Below are 13,505 nucleotides of genomic sequence, written 5' to 3' on the forward strand. Positions count from 1 at the left end.
GGAAAATTAACAGAGCCCCTGGCTGCTCCGCTGGTCCCAGTCAGGGCTGTCTATCCCGAGGAATGCAAATGCCCTCCACACTGACTTTCCCCGCGGCTCGGGAGAGGGGCTGCTCAGGACACACGGACCATGCGGGACACACTGATGTGTCCCTAAACCCCAGGCAGAGATGTCTCCACACACACATGCACACACTGCAGCACCTCATAAAACACACACAGGCACCCACGGCTCCCAGTGAACCCACGTCCCTCCTGCTGTGTGTGAGGCTGGTGTATGTGCATTCACCCCATCTATATGTGCACCTATACGGGCGCGTTGCTGCACATGCAGACTATGCACGCATGTTGCACAGACAGAGCTGAAGTGTATCCATGCTTGCCTGCAGTGTACTAAGTTGCATTTTAACACACACCTGGTGCAATGCACACGAACATGCTATATTTTCTTACATATGCATAAATAGCTTACTTGCCCACAAACACACAGCACATTCATGCTCTTGCATGGACGTATTTGCACGTGCTGATGTACACACGTGCTCTGCCACATGTGCACACGCCTGCAGGCACCATCGTCCTCTTGCTCACGTATATCCTTGCACACACACATGCTGGCACGACCGTATACACTAACACACCCACACGCAGCCGGGATCCTCTGCCACACACACAGGGAAGCGAGGTGCATCCCTTGCATGTGTGTGCCCACCTCACCAAGGGCAGGGGACCCACCGGTTGCCCCCCGCTCCAGGCCAGCCGCGGGAGCCGAGGGCTCAGGGAGGGGCGGTGGCCGGGGTGGGAGCCGAGCGCTGGGTGAGGATGTGTTTGGGGCGTGAGGCTGCCTGGCACGCAAGGCAGCAGCTCTTAACGCTGTTCTCATCATCAGGAGGCACCCTGCCCTTGCAGGGCTTGGCAGGAAGCACAGAGGAGGCTGGGGGGACTGGGAAGCCGGTGTCGGGGGTGTGGAAGCGGGGCAAGTGGGTCCTATGCACCCCTCTGGGGGTTCTGGTGTGGCCCCAGGACCCTTCCCAACATCTCCCAGCACTTTGGGATATTATAGAGAGGCTGGTGTGCATTCCCCATCAAGTGCATGGCCACATAGGTCCAAAATGCTGCCTGGTGGGAGTCAGTCTGTGTCCCAGCCTCCATGGGGATGGGAGACACCACCCGGATGCAGCCCTGCATCACCCCACTCCTGTGAAACACCGGCCCGCCTCCCCAGAAGTGGTTCCCAGAGTCTTCCTCGCCAGTAGGCATCGCCAGGCAAAGCTGGGGCTGGTAGGGCTGTGAGGTGTCTGGCAATTAGCAGGACGAATATTAGCATCCAGGGTTTTGTAACTGTTCTTGCCAAGCATTAATGAACGGTGTCATTGCTATTAATGAGTCTGATTAAACCAGATGTTGAAAGCCTTTATTAAATATTAGTTCAGCTTTTACCTGGGCCAAATTCCCACTGTACTTTTCAAAGAGTGAATAAAACCTAGGGCCAAACCCCAAAGCTCTGGCTCATTCCTGCTCCTCCAGCCCATCCTGGCTGCACTTCCCAAAGCCCTGAATTTTGCCCCAGCTCAAGCAGCAGCCCCACTCACTCCTGCATCTCCTGCTGGGTGTCACACCATGTTTTCAGGGGGTGAACTGCCTCAGCCTTGCCCCGTGCTGTTCCTTTCACCTCTTCTATCTCTCTGCCTCTCCTCCTCCCCTCGGCCCCGCCACTCCTCGCCCTCACTGCCTGTTTGCCACGGAGGAGCCGGGGGAAGCGAGCCAGATGCCTTCTCACGCAAGCCTGGGCAATCGTTAACCTGAGCTTGGCTCTGCCACGGGGCCAGAAGGTCCTGCCACCACCAGTCCTGAGGCACGGGGACCTGCCACATGACTTCCCAGGGACGGAGGGGACTGTGGGAGCAGATGCCTTGCTGCAAACACATCCCCTTGGTGCTGGAAGCAGTGGAGCCTGCAGCTCCCAGCTCCTCCAGAGTGGCCATGGAGGTGACAAGTGGGTGCTAGGAACAGTCCAAGGACGAGCCTTGGGGGAAATGATGGCACCCACGGAGCAGCAAGGCTGAGACCATCTCCCCTGTCCTCCCCAGGGCTGGGCTTAGGATCCTCCTTCTGCCTCCCCATCCTGGGCAGCCCTGTCAGAATTCAAAGTTCATCCCCAGAGCTTGTTGGAACTGAGGACATAGCTGCCTGGGTTTCTTGGACCGGTTCCAGCTGGGCTCAGCCTAGTTTGTTAATGGGTACCTATTCCTCAGTGTACTTGTGCTATGATCCCCCTGAGATAAGCACAGGACTGTGGCACGAAAGGAGCACATATAAAGCCATGGCCTTCCAGCTGGCTGGACAGGAAGGTCCAGGAGACAGAAGAAGAAGGTCCAGGCAGCAAAAGAGGGTCCCCTCTGCTCCCTGGGCCAGACACCTTCTGCCCATCTTTGCCGGGATCCACTGGCAGAAAATCCAACCCTGTCTACCCCAAGGACCTCAAGGTAGGAGACAACCTGTGTCTGTTTTGTTTTTGAACATGGATATAGGACCAGGAAGGTCATATTTGAGTCTGAAGGAGAAATTAATGCACCAGGCTCTCCCTGCTGTCCACCAATGAGCCGTGTGACCTGTGGCACCCCTGCTCCCTGTGCCCCCACGCAATGGTGGCCACCCAGCAAATCCAGAGTGCTGGCCATAAAACTTCACCGTTTTGGTGCAGATGGGGTCAGCTTCGTTGAGGAGTTATTGTTCCACCCCACCTGCCTCCCTGCTCTTTTCTGAGCTGCAGTTTTCTGTATCTTGTTGCAAATGGACTGTCTCCCCTGGGAAGGAACCATGGTTGTGCAAGAGGGTACTGGGGTCTTCTGCAGGGGAAGGGGTTCACTTAGAGGTCTGGGGGATTCTGAGGTCCCCCTTAAGCAGTGGGTATGTTTAGAGTCTGTGTAGGTCTCCAACTGTTGTTCCTTGAAAGCCCCAAAGTGCTGCACAGGCAGCTCCGTCCCTATGAACTGCTTAAGGGTGCTTGGAGCCTTTTCTTCCCACCAGGAACATCTGCGGGACTCAACCTTTCGCTAATCCTGGCTCTTCTGGTTAACTCCTGTAGGGTTCCCGCACACCAGCAGCAATGAAGGCTGTGATGTCGCTGGTGGGAAGCCAAGGCGTTATCTCGGCCACTGAGGTTGTCCTCATGGCTGCCGTCTTCTGCCTGGTCTTCCTGCTCACCCAGTCCCGCCGGCGGCACGTGCCCCAGGGGCTGAAGAGCCCCCCTGGACCCAGAGGCATCCCCATCCTGGGCAACATGCTGGAGCTGAGGAAGGACCCACACCTGGTCCTGGCCAGGCTGAGCAAGAAGTACGGGGATGTGATGGAGGTGAGGATCGGCACTCGGCCCGTCCTGGTGCTGAGCGGGCTGGACACCATCAGGCAAGCGCTGGTGAAGCAAGGAGAAGACTTCATGGGGCGCCCTGACCTCTACACCTTCCGTTACATCATAGATGGCCAGAGCCTGTCCTTCAGCCCCGACTCAGGGGAGGTGTGGAAAGCCCGCAGAAAGCTGGCCCAGAATGCCCTGAAGACCTTCTCCACCGCCCCCAGCCCCACCTCCTCTTCCACCTGCCTCCTGGAGGAGCACGTCTCCAAGGAGGCCGAGTACGTGATCACCAAGTTCCTGCAGCTGATGGAGGAGGAGAAGAGATTTGACCCTTTTCGGTACCTAGTGGTCTCTGTGGCCAACATCATCTGTGCCATGTGCTTTGGCAAGCGCTATGACCACAATGACCAAGAGCTGCTTAAAATAGTGAATGAAAGCGAGAAGTTCGGCAGTGTGGCTGCTGCTGGCAACCCTGCTGACTTCATCCCCGTGCTCCAGTACCTTCCCAGCCGTGCCATGACTGTATTTAAAGATTTCAACAAGCGAATGTTTGATTTCTTGCAGAAGATTCTCAAAGAGCACTATGAGACCTATGACAAGGTAAGAGCTTACTGGTCCCTCATCTGCACCAGAGACGTGTTCCGGCTCTCTGCCCCTCTCTATTAGTGAGTTGCTTTTCTTGCAGCCAAGCGTCAATCTGTGTTCTTGCAGCTATTGCTGCATTTAGCAACTCCAGTGGAAGTGTCACCCACTTGTAGCCTCTCCATGTGCAGCCCAGTACTGCAGTCTTCCTCCACGGCCCTGTGTGATAGGGGCAGTTTGATGACTGAACATCTGATCTGTGACACAGTTTCCCTGGAGAACCATCTCCTCATTTTCATAGATGACAAACACAGTAGGGACAATGGGGGCTGAAACATTATATTCTCCAGACCTCTTAAGAACCTGGGATCCCTCAGCGTCAAGTTGTTGCTCAGTAACACCCATCCCTCTGATGGTTCTGCTGCCATGACTTGTCTTCTCTTCCTCTCAGAACAATGTCCGAGACATCACTGACTCCCTCATTCAGCAGTGCCTAGACAAAAAAGAAGGAAATGCTACCACGCAGATCCCTAAGGAGAAGATCATCAACCTTGTGAATGACCTCTTTGGAGCAGGTACCTTTTCCCATCAGTCCCTCAGCTACTGCAGATTTTTGCAGGCTCCTCGTGATGCTGCCCTGTCTCACCCATGTTTGTCCAACACCAGGCAGCCACTTGGTTCTAAGCACTTGCTCTCCTGCTCACTGGTCTTCCTGGGCCTTCCAGGGACACCCCTGGAGACCAGCATAGGCCATCAGTTCTGGAAAGAGGCTCCAGGGAAAAGCGAAGGGCACGGCTTATAGCTCAGTCAAGCTTCACACAACAGTGTGGCTTTTCCTGCTTGAGGGAGATGTCTACTGACTGATTCATCTTTGAGTTACTCTGTGGAAACTCCCTCAATTCCAGAGAAGTTATACAAACCTGACATAATCCAAGGGTGGATCAGGGTGCATGAGAGCAGAATATTTTAGCAAAGTTTTCTCCAATTGGATAGAAACCCAAGTTTTACTGTGTGCCAAGATGTCCTCCACCTTCTTAGCTACCCAAGCCTGCTTCATGTGATGGTTAGGCAGCAAGTCGAGGCATGTGCCCTGCATGTTGTACAAACCTCATCTACTTGTTTTCCTCTCTGACCAGGCTTTGACTCCGTGACAACTGCCTTATCCTGGAGCCTCATGTATCTTGTGACATACCCCAACATCCAGAAGAAGATCCAGGATGAACTAGGTGAGTCCATGAACCTGCTGCCTCCGGGACCAAAACCTCTCTGGCTAGGGCTGACCCCAACCAACTCTCCCCTCTCTCCGTCCCACAGACCAGCACATCGGCCAGGAGAGGAGACCGCGGCTGTCGGACCGGGGCTCACTGCCCTACACGGAAGCCTTTATCCTGGAGATGTTCAGGCACTCCTCCTTCCTGCCCTTCACCATCCCGCACAGGTAAGTCCTTACTTCATCAGCATCAGGAGCAAACTAGTAGCCCTCTAAGGATGCAGAAGAACCTTTTTGCCTCCAGACTCTTCAGAGTCTTTTCTCTCTCCAGCACAACCAGGGACACGGTGCTGAATGGCTACTACATCCCCAAGGACCGCTGCGTGTTCATCAATCAGTGGCAAGTGAATCATGACGAGTAAGTACCTTCCAAGGTACCTCCTGCAGCAACAGGCAGGCCCCTTCCTGACCAGTGATCTTCTGGAGCAGAAGTGGGGTCAACCTGCTTTAAGAGAAAAGGGGCAGGTGACGTAAATACTAAATTCAGGGATATCCTTACTGACAGCTCCACCTGCCAGTGTCCCCGCTACACCTGTGGCCAGAAGACACCATCTCAGCATCTGATATTTTCCCTTCCAGGAGACTCTGGAAGGATCCACAGACCTTCAACCCTGAGCGTTTCCTCAATGCTGAAGGAACCGAAGTGAAAAAAGTGGATGGGGAGAAAGTGCAGGCTTTCGGCTTAGGGAAAAGGAAGTGTATTGGGGAAACCATTGCTAGGTGGCAGGTCTTCCTTTTCCTGACCACCTTGCTGCAGCAGCTGGAGTTCAGTGTCTGCAACGGCACGAAGGTGGACATGACGCCGATCTATGGATTGTCCATGAAGCACGAAAGATGTGAGCACTTCCAGGTCAAGCTGCGCTTCCCCATGAAGAGCCTGAGCTGAGCAGTGGGCTTCTCCATTGCCTGGATATCACCAGGGGGAAAAGACCTGGGTATCTTTGTAAGCAAAGCTGGGATTGGTACAGCTTTATGGGATGATATAATAAACTGAAACCCTTGAAACTCCAGTCTTAGCTTGTTCACTTTGTAGCATTTCTTGCCCTTTCCTAGCATTTCTGGGGTTTGGATATTCCATCAAACGTTGGATGTTCCACCACATCTAGTCCTAGTACCAAAAAGCACATTTATGAGGCGTGCAAACTGTGTTTTGCTACAGCAAAGGGAATGTACCCCAAACCAGACCATCTGAATAGTACTGGGCTGTATCCTTTTAGAACCATTTGATAGCTGAAGGACAGCCTACCCATGCCGTATTTCCACGGCCTCCATTGATGTTTAAGATCTCGGCTGAAGCGATGCCCAAAGCTCGGGTGGAGATGAGGATGATGTTATTGAGGTCCAGCCAGTATCACTATTTCCAAACTATTCAGGGGATAAATTTTCCCTGGTTGAAATTTACCTTCACTGAAGATGTGTTTGCAGGGGAAAAAAAACCCCAAACCTTGGAAATCTTAGAAAAATGCTAATACTTCTCCAACTCCTCTAAGGACAGCCTGTTCCCTTGTTTCTATGCTCTAGTTTTGATTTCCTAGCTGACTTGTCACATCACTCTAAGATCCCATTTGGAAGAGGTTTGTCTTTGTCCATAGAGGAGCTCAAAGCACCTTGGAGCCTCTTTGAGAATCTGTCAACCTTGCACCAGGGGTTCTCCTGCTGCTCAGATTCCTTTCTTCAGAAAAATGAGAGGGATCCTCCAAATGAAGTGAGCTGGAGGAAAGCCTCCCAGCGTGCTGGAGGACTTCAGCCACCTGAAGCCTCATCCGCCAGAGTCAACGCTGGCCCTGAATGCCATGAGGGGGGACACTTTTACCCCTTGATACTGAGAAAATCAAGCTGCCGATATTCCAGACTGGAGCAAGGGTGTTTTCACAAGGAGAACAGGACATTCTCTAACTCAAACCCAAGAGTTTACATTGGCTGCCAGTCAACCCATGCCAGTAGAACCAGGTGCCTCCTTTTTTTCAACTTGCACGCAAAGCCACATTAGCCACCCGGTACCTGGCAAGCGATGATACAGGAACAAGTACAACCATCTGGTGCAACACGCACTGCTCTTGAATCTGTTCCCATGGGTGGCATCTGCTCAGCCATAGCCCCAGACCCTGACCAATGAGAACTTTCAGGTCCAAATATCAATCACTCATCATGTGTTGCACAAAAACATCCAAGAAGAGGCAGAAGGAGAGTGTTAAGGAAGAAAACGGGGGAATTGATTGCCCAAGACTTCAGGGAGATTCCAGCTAGAGCAAGGAGGTGTTCAGACCCGCTAAACAAGCCTGAATGAAAAGGAGTAACTGTTTCTGTATGTCTAGGTCTTGCCTGGTCACCAATTTGTGATGAAACACTGAGATGACACAGCCTCAGACCCACCTGAGCTAACTGAAGCACCCGAAGAGCTTCACTCCATATCGCGTTGGCTTTGCCTTCACTGCTTAGTGTCATAATCTGAATATTGTAGGAAAAGCGAGGTTGAGGACTAGGAGGTCCAAACCGTGGTTTGAGCTGCAGTATACCAGAGGCCTTGGAGGAAAAGTGAAGGGATGGTTTAGGACAGCTCAAGAGGTCCATCAGCCAAATAACATCTCCACTACCTATGACAAGGACCATGGGTCAAGGCAACAGAGTCATGAACCACCTTTCCACAGGGGACATCGCAAAGCCAGCATTCATTTACTGCACAGGGAAGGTGGAATAATCCTATACATGGATCTTCGTCTCTCAGTGCCTAACCCAGAGCACTGGGACCGACAGGGACTCGGCAGCAGTGTGTTACATCAACCCCATGGGGCGGAGAAGCTTTCGTGGACTTGGCCCGGTGACTCCAGCTGCAGCAGGAACATGCAATGCCAACACTAGTGTAGGACCAGAGGTCCACTTTGCTGAAGCCGTTGCGTGACTCTCTTGCCCTGAAGGCTGCCTGTGTTTGCTGATAAGGTTCGCAATAAGCAAGTGCGGATATAAGGAAAGAACAGTGGGATTTTTTTTTTCCCTGGGGACATGAAAGTTTTATAGCCTCGGGGCAGATAAGCAGATTAATATTAACATTACTGAGGTGAAATAACCCCTTGGTGGTGGAAGGACTTCCCAAGAGGCATTTATGAAGGGCTGATTGCCTCCCCTGGGGACACTGCTGACCCATTCAACAGCCTAGTGACCCCAGGTCCCCCTTTCTTGCTGAGGACGCCGCGGTCAAACTGTCCCTTCAGTCCCAGCCACTTGGACTCCAAACTTGGGCATCCCACCTTCTCCTGCACAATACGGTTGGAAAATCAAAGCTGAGTGGGCTCCTTCACCAGATGTTTTCTCTGTCGGGCGTCTTGGCAGCTCCCGACAGGCAGGGAGGAGAGCGGCGAGCACAGCCCGAGCATCAGACAAGGTGGCCCAGCTCTGCACTGCTCTTTGCTCAGAGCTGCACCCCCAGATCCCCCCACCCAGGGACCCTCTGCGAGGAAGAGATGGGGACATCCTGCTCCCTTTGCGGGTGCAGGATCTCAGCTCTTCAACTCCTCCTGTCCCCCATTGCTTCCTGATAAATGAATCCATCGATCATTGCCATGAAAGCCCCAAGTGCTTACAGCAGGTAAGGGACTCCGGCTCCCCTATCTTTGTATTTCACCTAACAATCTTCCTCAGTTAAGCCCTCCAATTACTCCCCAGGTAGCTTGCAAGTGCCACAATTTCATTACTGGAATCAGGACTGTGATAAGCTGGGGGAGCTTTTATCACCTCATGTCCAACTGGTTTTATTGGGGGTTTTAAAATGACTCAACAGAGCAGCCATGCAGCTGGGCTCCAGCTCCACTTCCAAAGCTGAGGGACGCTTCCAGTCCCCTCATTCCTGCAGGGAAAGGTCCAGGCAGCCGCACACCTCCTCCCTTGAGCCCAGACACCTGCCCAGTGCCAGCATTTGGGGTGGTGGCATCTCCTTACCAGAAAAGCCCATATCCAGCCCCAAAACAGGCCAGAGGAATCACTTGTGGCTCTTCCTCCTGGATGGAAGGAAGAGGGGATTTGCTCCAACACTTACTGACCCTCTCTGTTAAAAGTGCATCCTGTATTTCTAACTTCTTTCCTTTGGCTGTTTATTTATTCTCCCTGTGAGATCTGTTATCAGGAATCATCTCCCCACAGGGATTAACTCTTGGGTGTCTCCCTTTTGCTGTTTGTCCCCAACACCCATGACAGCCCCTTGACATCAAAAATATCATCTCTTGATGCCCTAGAGCTTACAATAAAGCTCTGAATCACACCTTAAATTCTATTTCTGAGCCACGTGTGCTTTCTTTCTGCCAGTGGCTTTGGGGACACTTCCTTCTGAGCTGGTGAGACCCGATCCTCTCAATCTGGTGGGCTTTGCCCCAGAGTCCTGCTTACCCCGCTGCACCATCAGGCCTTGGGAGCTCCTTCCTGTGGAGAAGGAAAGCCCCAAGAGTACCTTTCTCCTTGCAGCTCAACTCTTGGGACAATGCTTGGGTCCCCCATGCTTTGAACCCCAGGAGCAGCTGCTTTGCAGATGGTTTCTGCCTTTTGGGGGAGAAAATCTCTGCTTAGGCTCCAAGTCTGAACAGCTTCTGGGTGTTGGATCTGGCTGGGACCTTCCCTTGGTGAAGTTTCCTTCTGCAGTGGGTTGGAGAGGATGCTGGTCATCTGCTCAAACGGACCTGTGGATGGAGCAGAGCTTGAGGTGACAGAGCTGGACACATTAAACCTGGTAAGTGGTTCTGTCTCTACATTGTGGGGGCTTCCAAAGCAGTACGAGCCCTTCCTCCTCCTCCCACCCTTCACCATCATCTTCACTCTGGAAAGGAGATGGTGTTTGGGCCGATCGATTGCTCCGTGTTATTAGAGGTACAAGGTACCTATTAGTCAGAGAACATTAAGGCAGGAAAGGATGGAGTTTGTCCCTGGGTTAAGAAGGGATCAATGAGGATGCAGAGATAACCATTTCCTGCACACAAAGGGCTGCTGGAGAAATGGAACAGCCTCAAATCTGGCTGTCCGCCAACCCTGGCATAGGCATGGTTTTCCATGATGGGAAGGAAAAGAGTGGGACAGGGGACTCCAGGGCTTGTGATGAGGAGCTGCCCTGGAGACACATCCCTACAGGGCCGCCAAGTCCTGCAAGCACTGGCAGTGTGAGCCGAAAGCCTGTGGGGTTTCAAGGACTTCCCAAATCCAGAACACAGGATGGACAGCTGGGACGCAGCCGGGGCTGGCAGTCACCTGTGTGTCCCCAAAGCTGGTGCTGGGTGTGCTGGTGACAGAGCAGCACTGGCTGCTACGGAGCAAGATTAGATCCAGGAGGGTTGCACAGGGAATGGGCTCTTGTCTCCCTCCATACACCACCCAGTGACTGGCCCCGTAATAAGAGGTCCCAGTTGACCATTCTGCCCTCGTGCCCCTAAAATCAGCTCCCTGAACCTCATTGGGGTGGGTAAAACAGGGCTAGTGCTGACGCCTCCCCCACCCCGATGCTGATGGGGGGACACAGGCAGAGCAGGGCGTCCAGCCTGATCCCACACAGGAGGTGAAAAGCCACCCAGCAAGAGGCAATGTCCCCAACCTGCTCCCCTTCTGCTTTAATTAAAACCACTCTGGGAACGAGGGATCCCTGGAAGAACCTTTGAAATGAAGGTTTTTGGGGCCAGCACCAGCAGCAAGAAGCCCCCCTGAGTGCCAGGGCTGGCTGCCAGTGCTGCGGGGATGGCAGGATCCTAATTCACTTTGGCACTTCTGAAGCATTTTTATCCCCTCCCGCTGGGGTTTGGGCCATGAACGCCCTCCCGTGGCATCTGTCACAGCAGCTCCACGAGTGCCTCTCGCTGCTGAGCAAGGGCGAGCGAGGGGTTTTACCCCGCTCGAAGTTTTCTGGGGGAGGCACATTTGGGGAGGGGGATCTATAGGGAACCAACCCCCCTGTAGAGCATCCCACGTTCCCTATCACCCCTGTAGCTCTGGGAGCCACAGAACCAGCCAAACCTGGTTCCCTTTGGGGTTTTTTCAGCTCGAAGGTAAATTCTGGAGGGTGGAATGAGCTGAGAGCTTTCAGGCCAGCTTTCCTCTGATGTTCCTAGCCGGTGCTTGTGGATTCTCTGCTGTCTCCTACATCCAAGGCAGTAACCCTCCCCTTTCCCTGCCCACCGTTCATCCAGCCTGTGCTGCCTGAATCCCTCGGAGGCACCAAACCTGCTGCTCAACAGAGACTAAATCAGCCTGTGGCTGCTGAGAAGAGGCAGATCAACAGGGCGGGCTGTTGCCCATGCTTCGCTCCGTTAAGCAAAGGAAGATCGCCTGGTTGGGATTTCATTCTCAGCTCCTCCTCTCTTGCATTTTTTTTTGCTTTTCCTTTTCCTGCTGATTCCCACCAGCTGAAGGGCCCCCTCTCCTGGTGCAAGGCAAGGAAGTTGCCATCCACCTCTCCTCCACATCCACCCTTCCAGCGAGGGCATCACCCACCCTCAAGCCAAGACCCTTCCTGGGAGAAATCCCATCTGGGACATTGCATCAAGCTGCACCCAGAGGATTTCCCTCTGGATCTCCTGCATGGCCCAGCCTCAGGGTCCTTCCAGACTTCTAGCTACTGTCACACAACAAATCTGCTCGAAATTCCCACCCGCTGATGGAAATACCCAGAGGGAAAAAACCTGAGTCTCACCTTCTTTCTCCTAGGTCCCTGGCCCGTGCCTGTGAGCGTGCATGGGTGCAGCGATGCATGTGCAAGCCTGGGTGGGTGCAGCGATGCGCGCGTGGGTGGGTTTGGGCTTGCATCTGTGGGAGCATTTCTGGTGCAAACAGATGCAGGAGCTGGTTTCGTTTCCTCCCAGAACCACTCTGCTCAGGGGCTGCGCAAGGATGAGCCCGTTCCTCACCTCCCCGCTGCTGAACAAACCTGCGAGTCCCCAGGGGAAGCTTGGGGCTATGAAGGTCCTGGGGTGCCTGATTCCAGCAGTGGGTCCCAGGCTCTTTCCCACGCGTTGTAGGAACAAGGACATGCTCCCCAAATATAAGACGGGCTTTGCAATCCACTCCCTGAGCCACTGGGATCTCCTTCTCTGTGTCCCCTCACCTTCCCTGTTCCCTGCAGTCCCCCTCACAGACTTCTCCATCAAGTCTTCTTGGTCTCCTCATTCCAGGGAGAGCATCCTCCCTTCCCATCCTAGGATTCAGGCCTGTTTCCTAAGCCCCCAAAGCCCCTTATCTAGCAGGAGAGGGGCGAAGGCAGGTGGGAAAGGTTCCTGCCCCCCCACCAACCCCGACCCTTGGGGGCATCTCACTCAATGCAGGGAAGTCAGCTGCAATCGCTTCCCATGCAATGGCATTCTTCCCTGGGCTACTGGAGCTGCTGGCACTGTCCCCTCTGGCTGGGCTGGTTTCTGGTCACCCATACCTCGGTGGGAGGGATGCTGAGGCATGGGGAGAAGCAAGGGGTAGCCAAAAAGTGGAGGGAGGTGAGTGCCTGGGCTTCCTGCTTTGCCGTACATGGCTGCGGCAGCGCCAGGGCAGGAAGTGACAGCCACCTCCATGTTGTGAGGTACCATCGCGCTTCGGTGTTTCAGCAGCCTATGGAAGAAAGCAGGGGGTCTCTGGTCCCCGCCGGACCTGCTGCCTGGGCCCAGAACTTGTGAGCCTGCACTCTTCCGCAGGGATGGATGTGCTGGGGATGCAGCAGATAACTGACCACCTTGGGGGATAAGGAAACGTGCCATGATGTCCAAATGCCATTTCCCCTCTCCCATCGCTCCTTCCATCCTCTTCACTTGCTGGAACAGCCACTGACACCAAAACCACATTTTCAGGGAGGCCAGAGCCCAGGCAGCTGCCCGCAGTGAGGTGCTGCCCTCACCCCATGGCCTCCCAAAGGTGCTGCAGTGAAGCCCGGGAAGGAGACGTGGGGAGGTGTCCAACCCAGGTCTACCACTGCTCCCTGTCCCCCCGCCACAGCCAGACCTCCCACCCTCACCCCTATTAGCATCATCATAATTTTTGCTATTATTGTCGTTGTAGTGATTATATTATAGAATGGAATGCTTCGGCTTGGAAAGGACCTTAAAGAGCATCTAGATATTATATCATATACACCATGATATCATGTCATATTATTATTTTGATATTTAAGCATTTTATTATTGGTTTATTATTATTTATTAATGGGTTATTACTATTTATTATTGAGTCACTATTATTTGGTGTTGGTTTTGTATTACTATGTAGTATTAGTACTACTTTGTGCCCACGCAAGTACCCACCGAGCAGGCGCCCTGGCCCATGCAGGAACCCAAGCGAGGGCGCGGGGCTG

The 13,505-nt window shown here is 53.4% G+C and overlaps 1 protein-coding gene across 1 annotated transcript; it reads left to right on the top strand.

Moving 5' to 3' along the window:
- Nucleotides 1-3,105: 3,105 nt before the first annotated feature.
- LOC309443621 (cytochrome P450 1A5-like) lies at nt 3,106-6,092 on the top strand (the record flags this gene model as incomplete). Its single annotated transcript, XM_082060729.1, has 6 exons — nt 3,106-3,954; nt 4,388-4,511; nt 5,073-5,162; nt 5,251-5,374; nt 5,478-5,564; nt 5,786-6,092. The coding sequence occupies exons 1-6, from the start codon at nt 3,109-3,111 to the stop codon at nt 6,090-6,092; spliced, it is 1,578 nt and encodes a 525-aa protein (XP_081916855.1). The 5' UTR covers nt 3,106-3,108.
- Nucleotides 6,093-13,505: the final 7,413 nt, after the last annotated feature.

The sequence above is a fragment of the Streptopelia decaocto genome, assembly GCF_964273445.1.
Source record: "Streptopelia decaocto genome assembly, chromosome: 9".
Lineage (NCBI taxonomy): Eukaryota > Metazoa > Chordata > Aves > Columbiformes > Columbidae > Streptopelia > Streptopelia decaocto.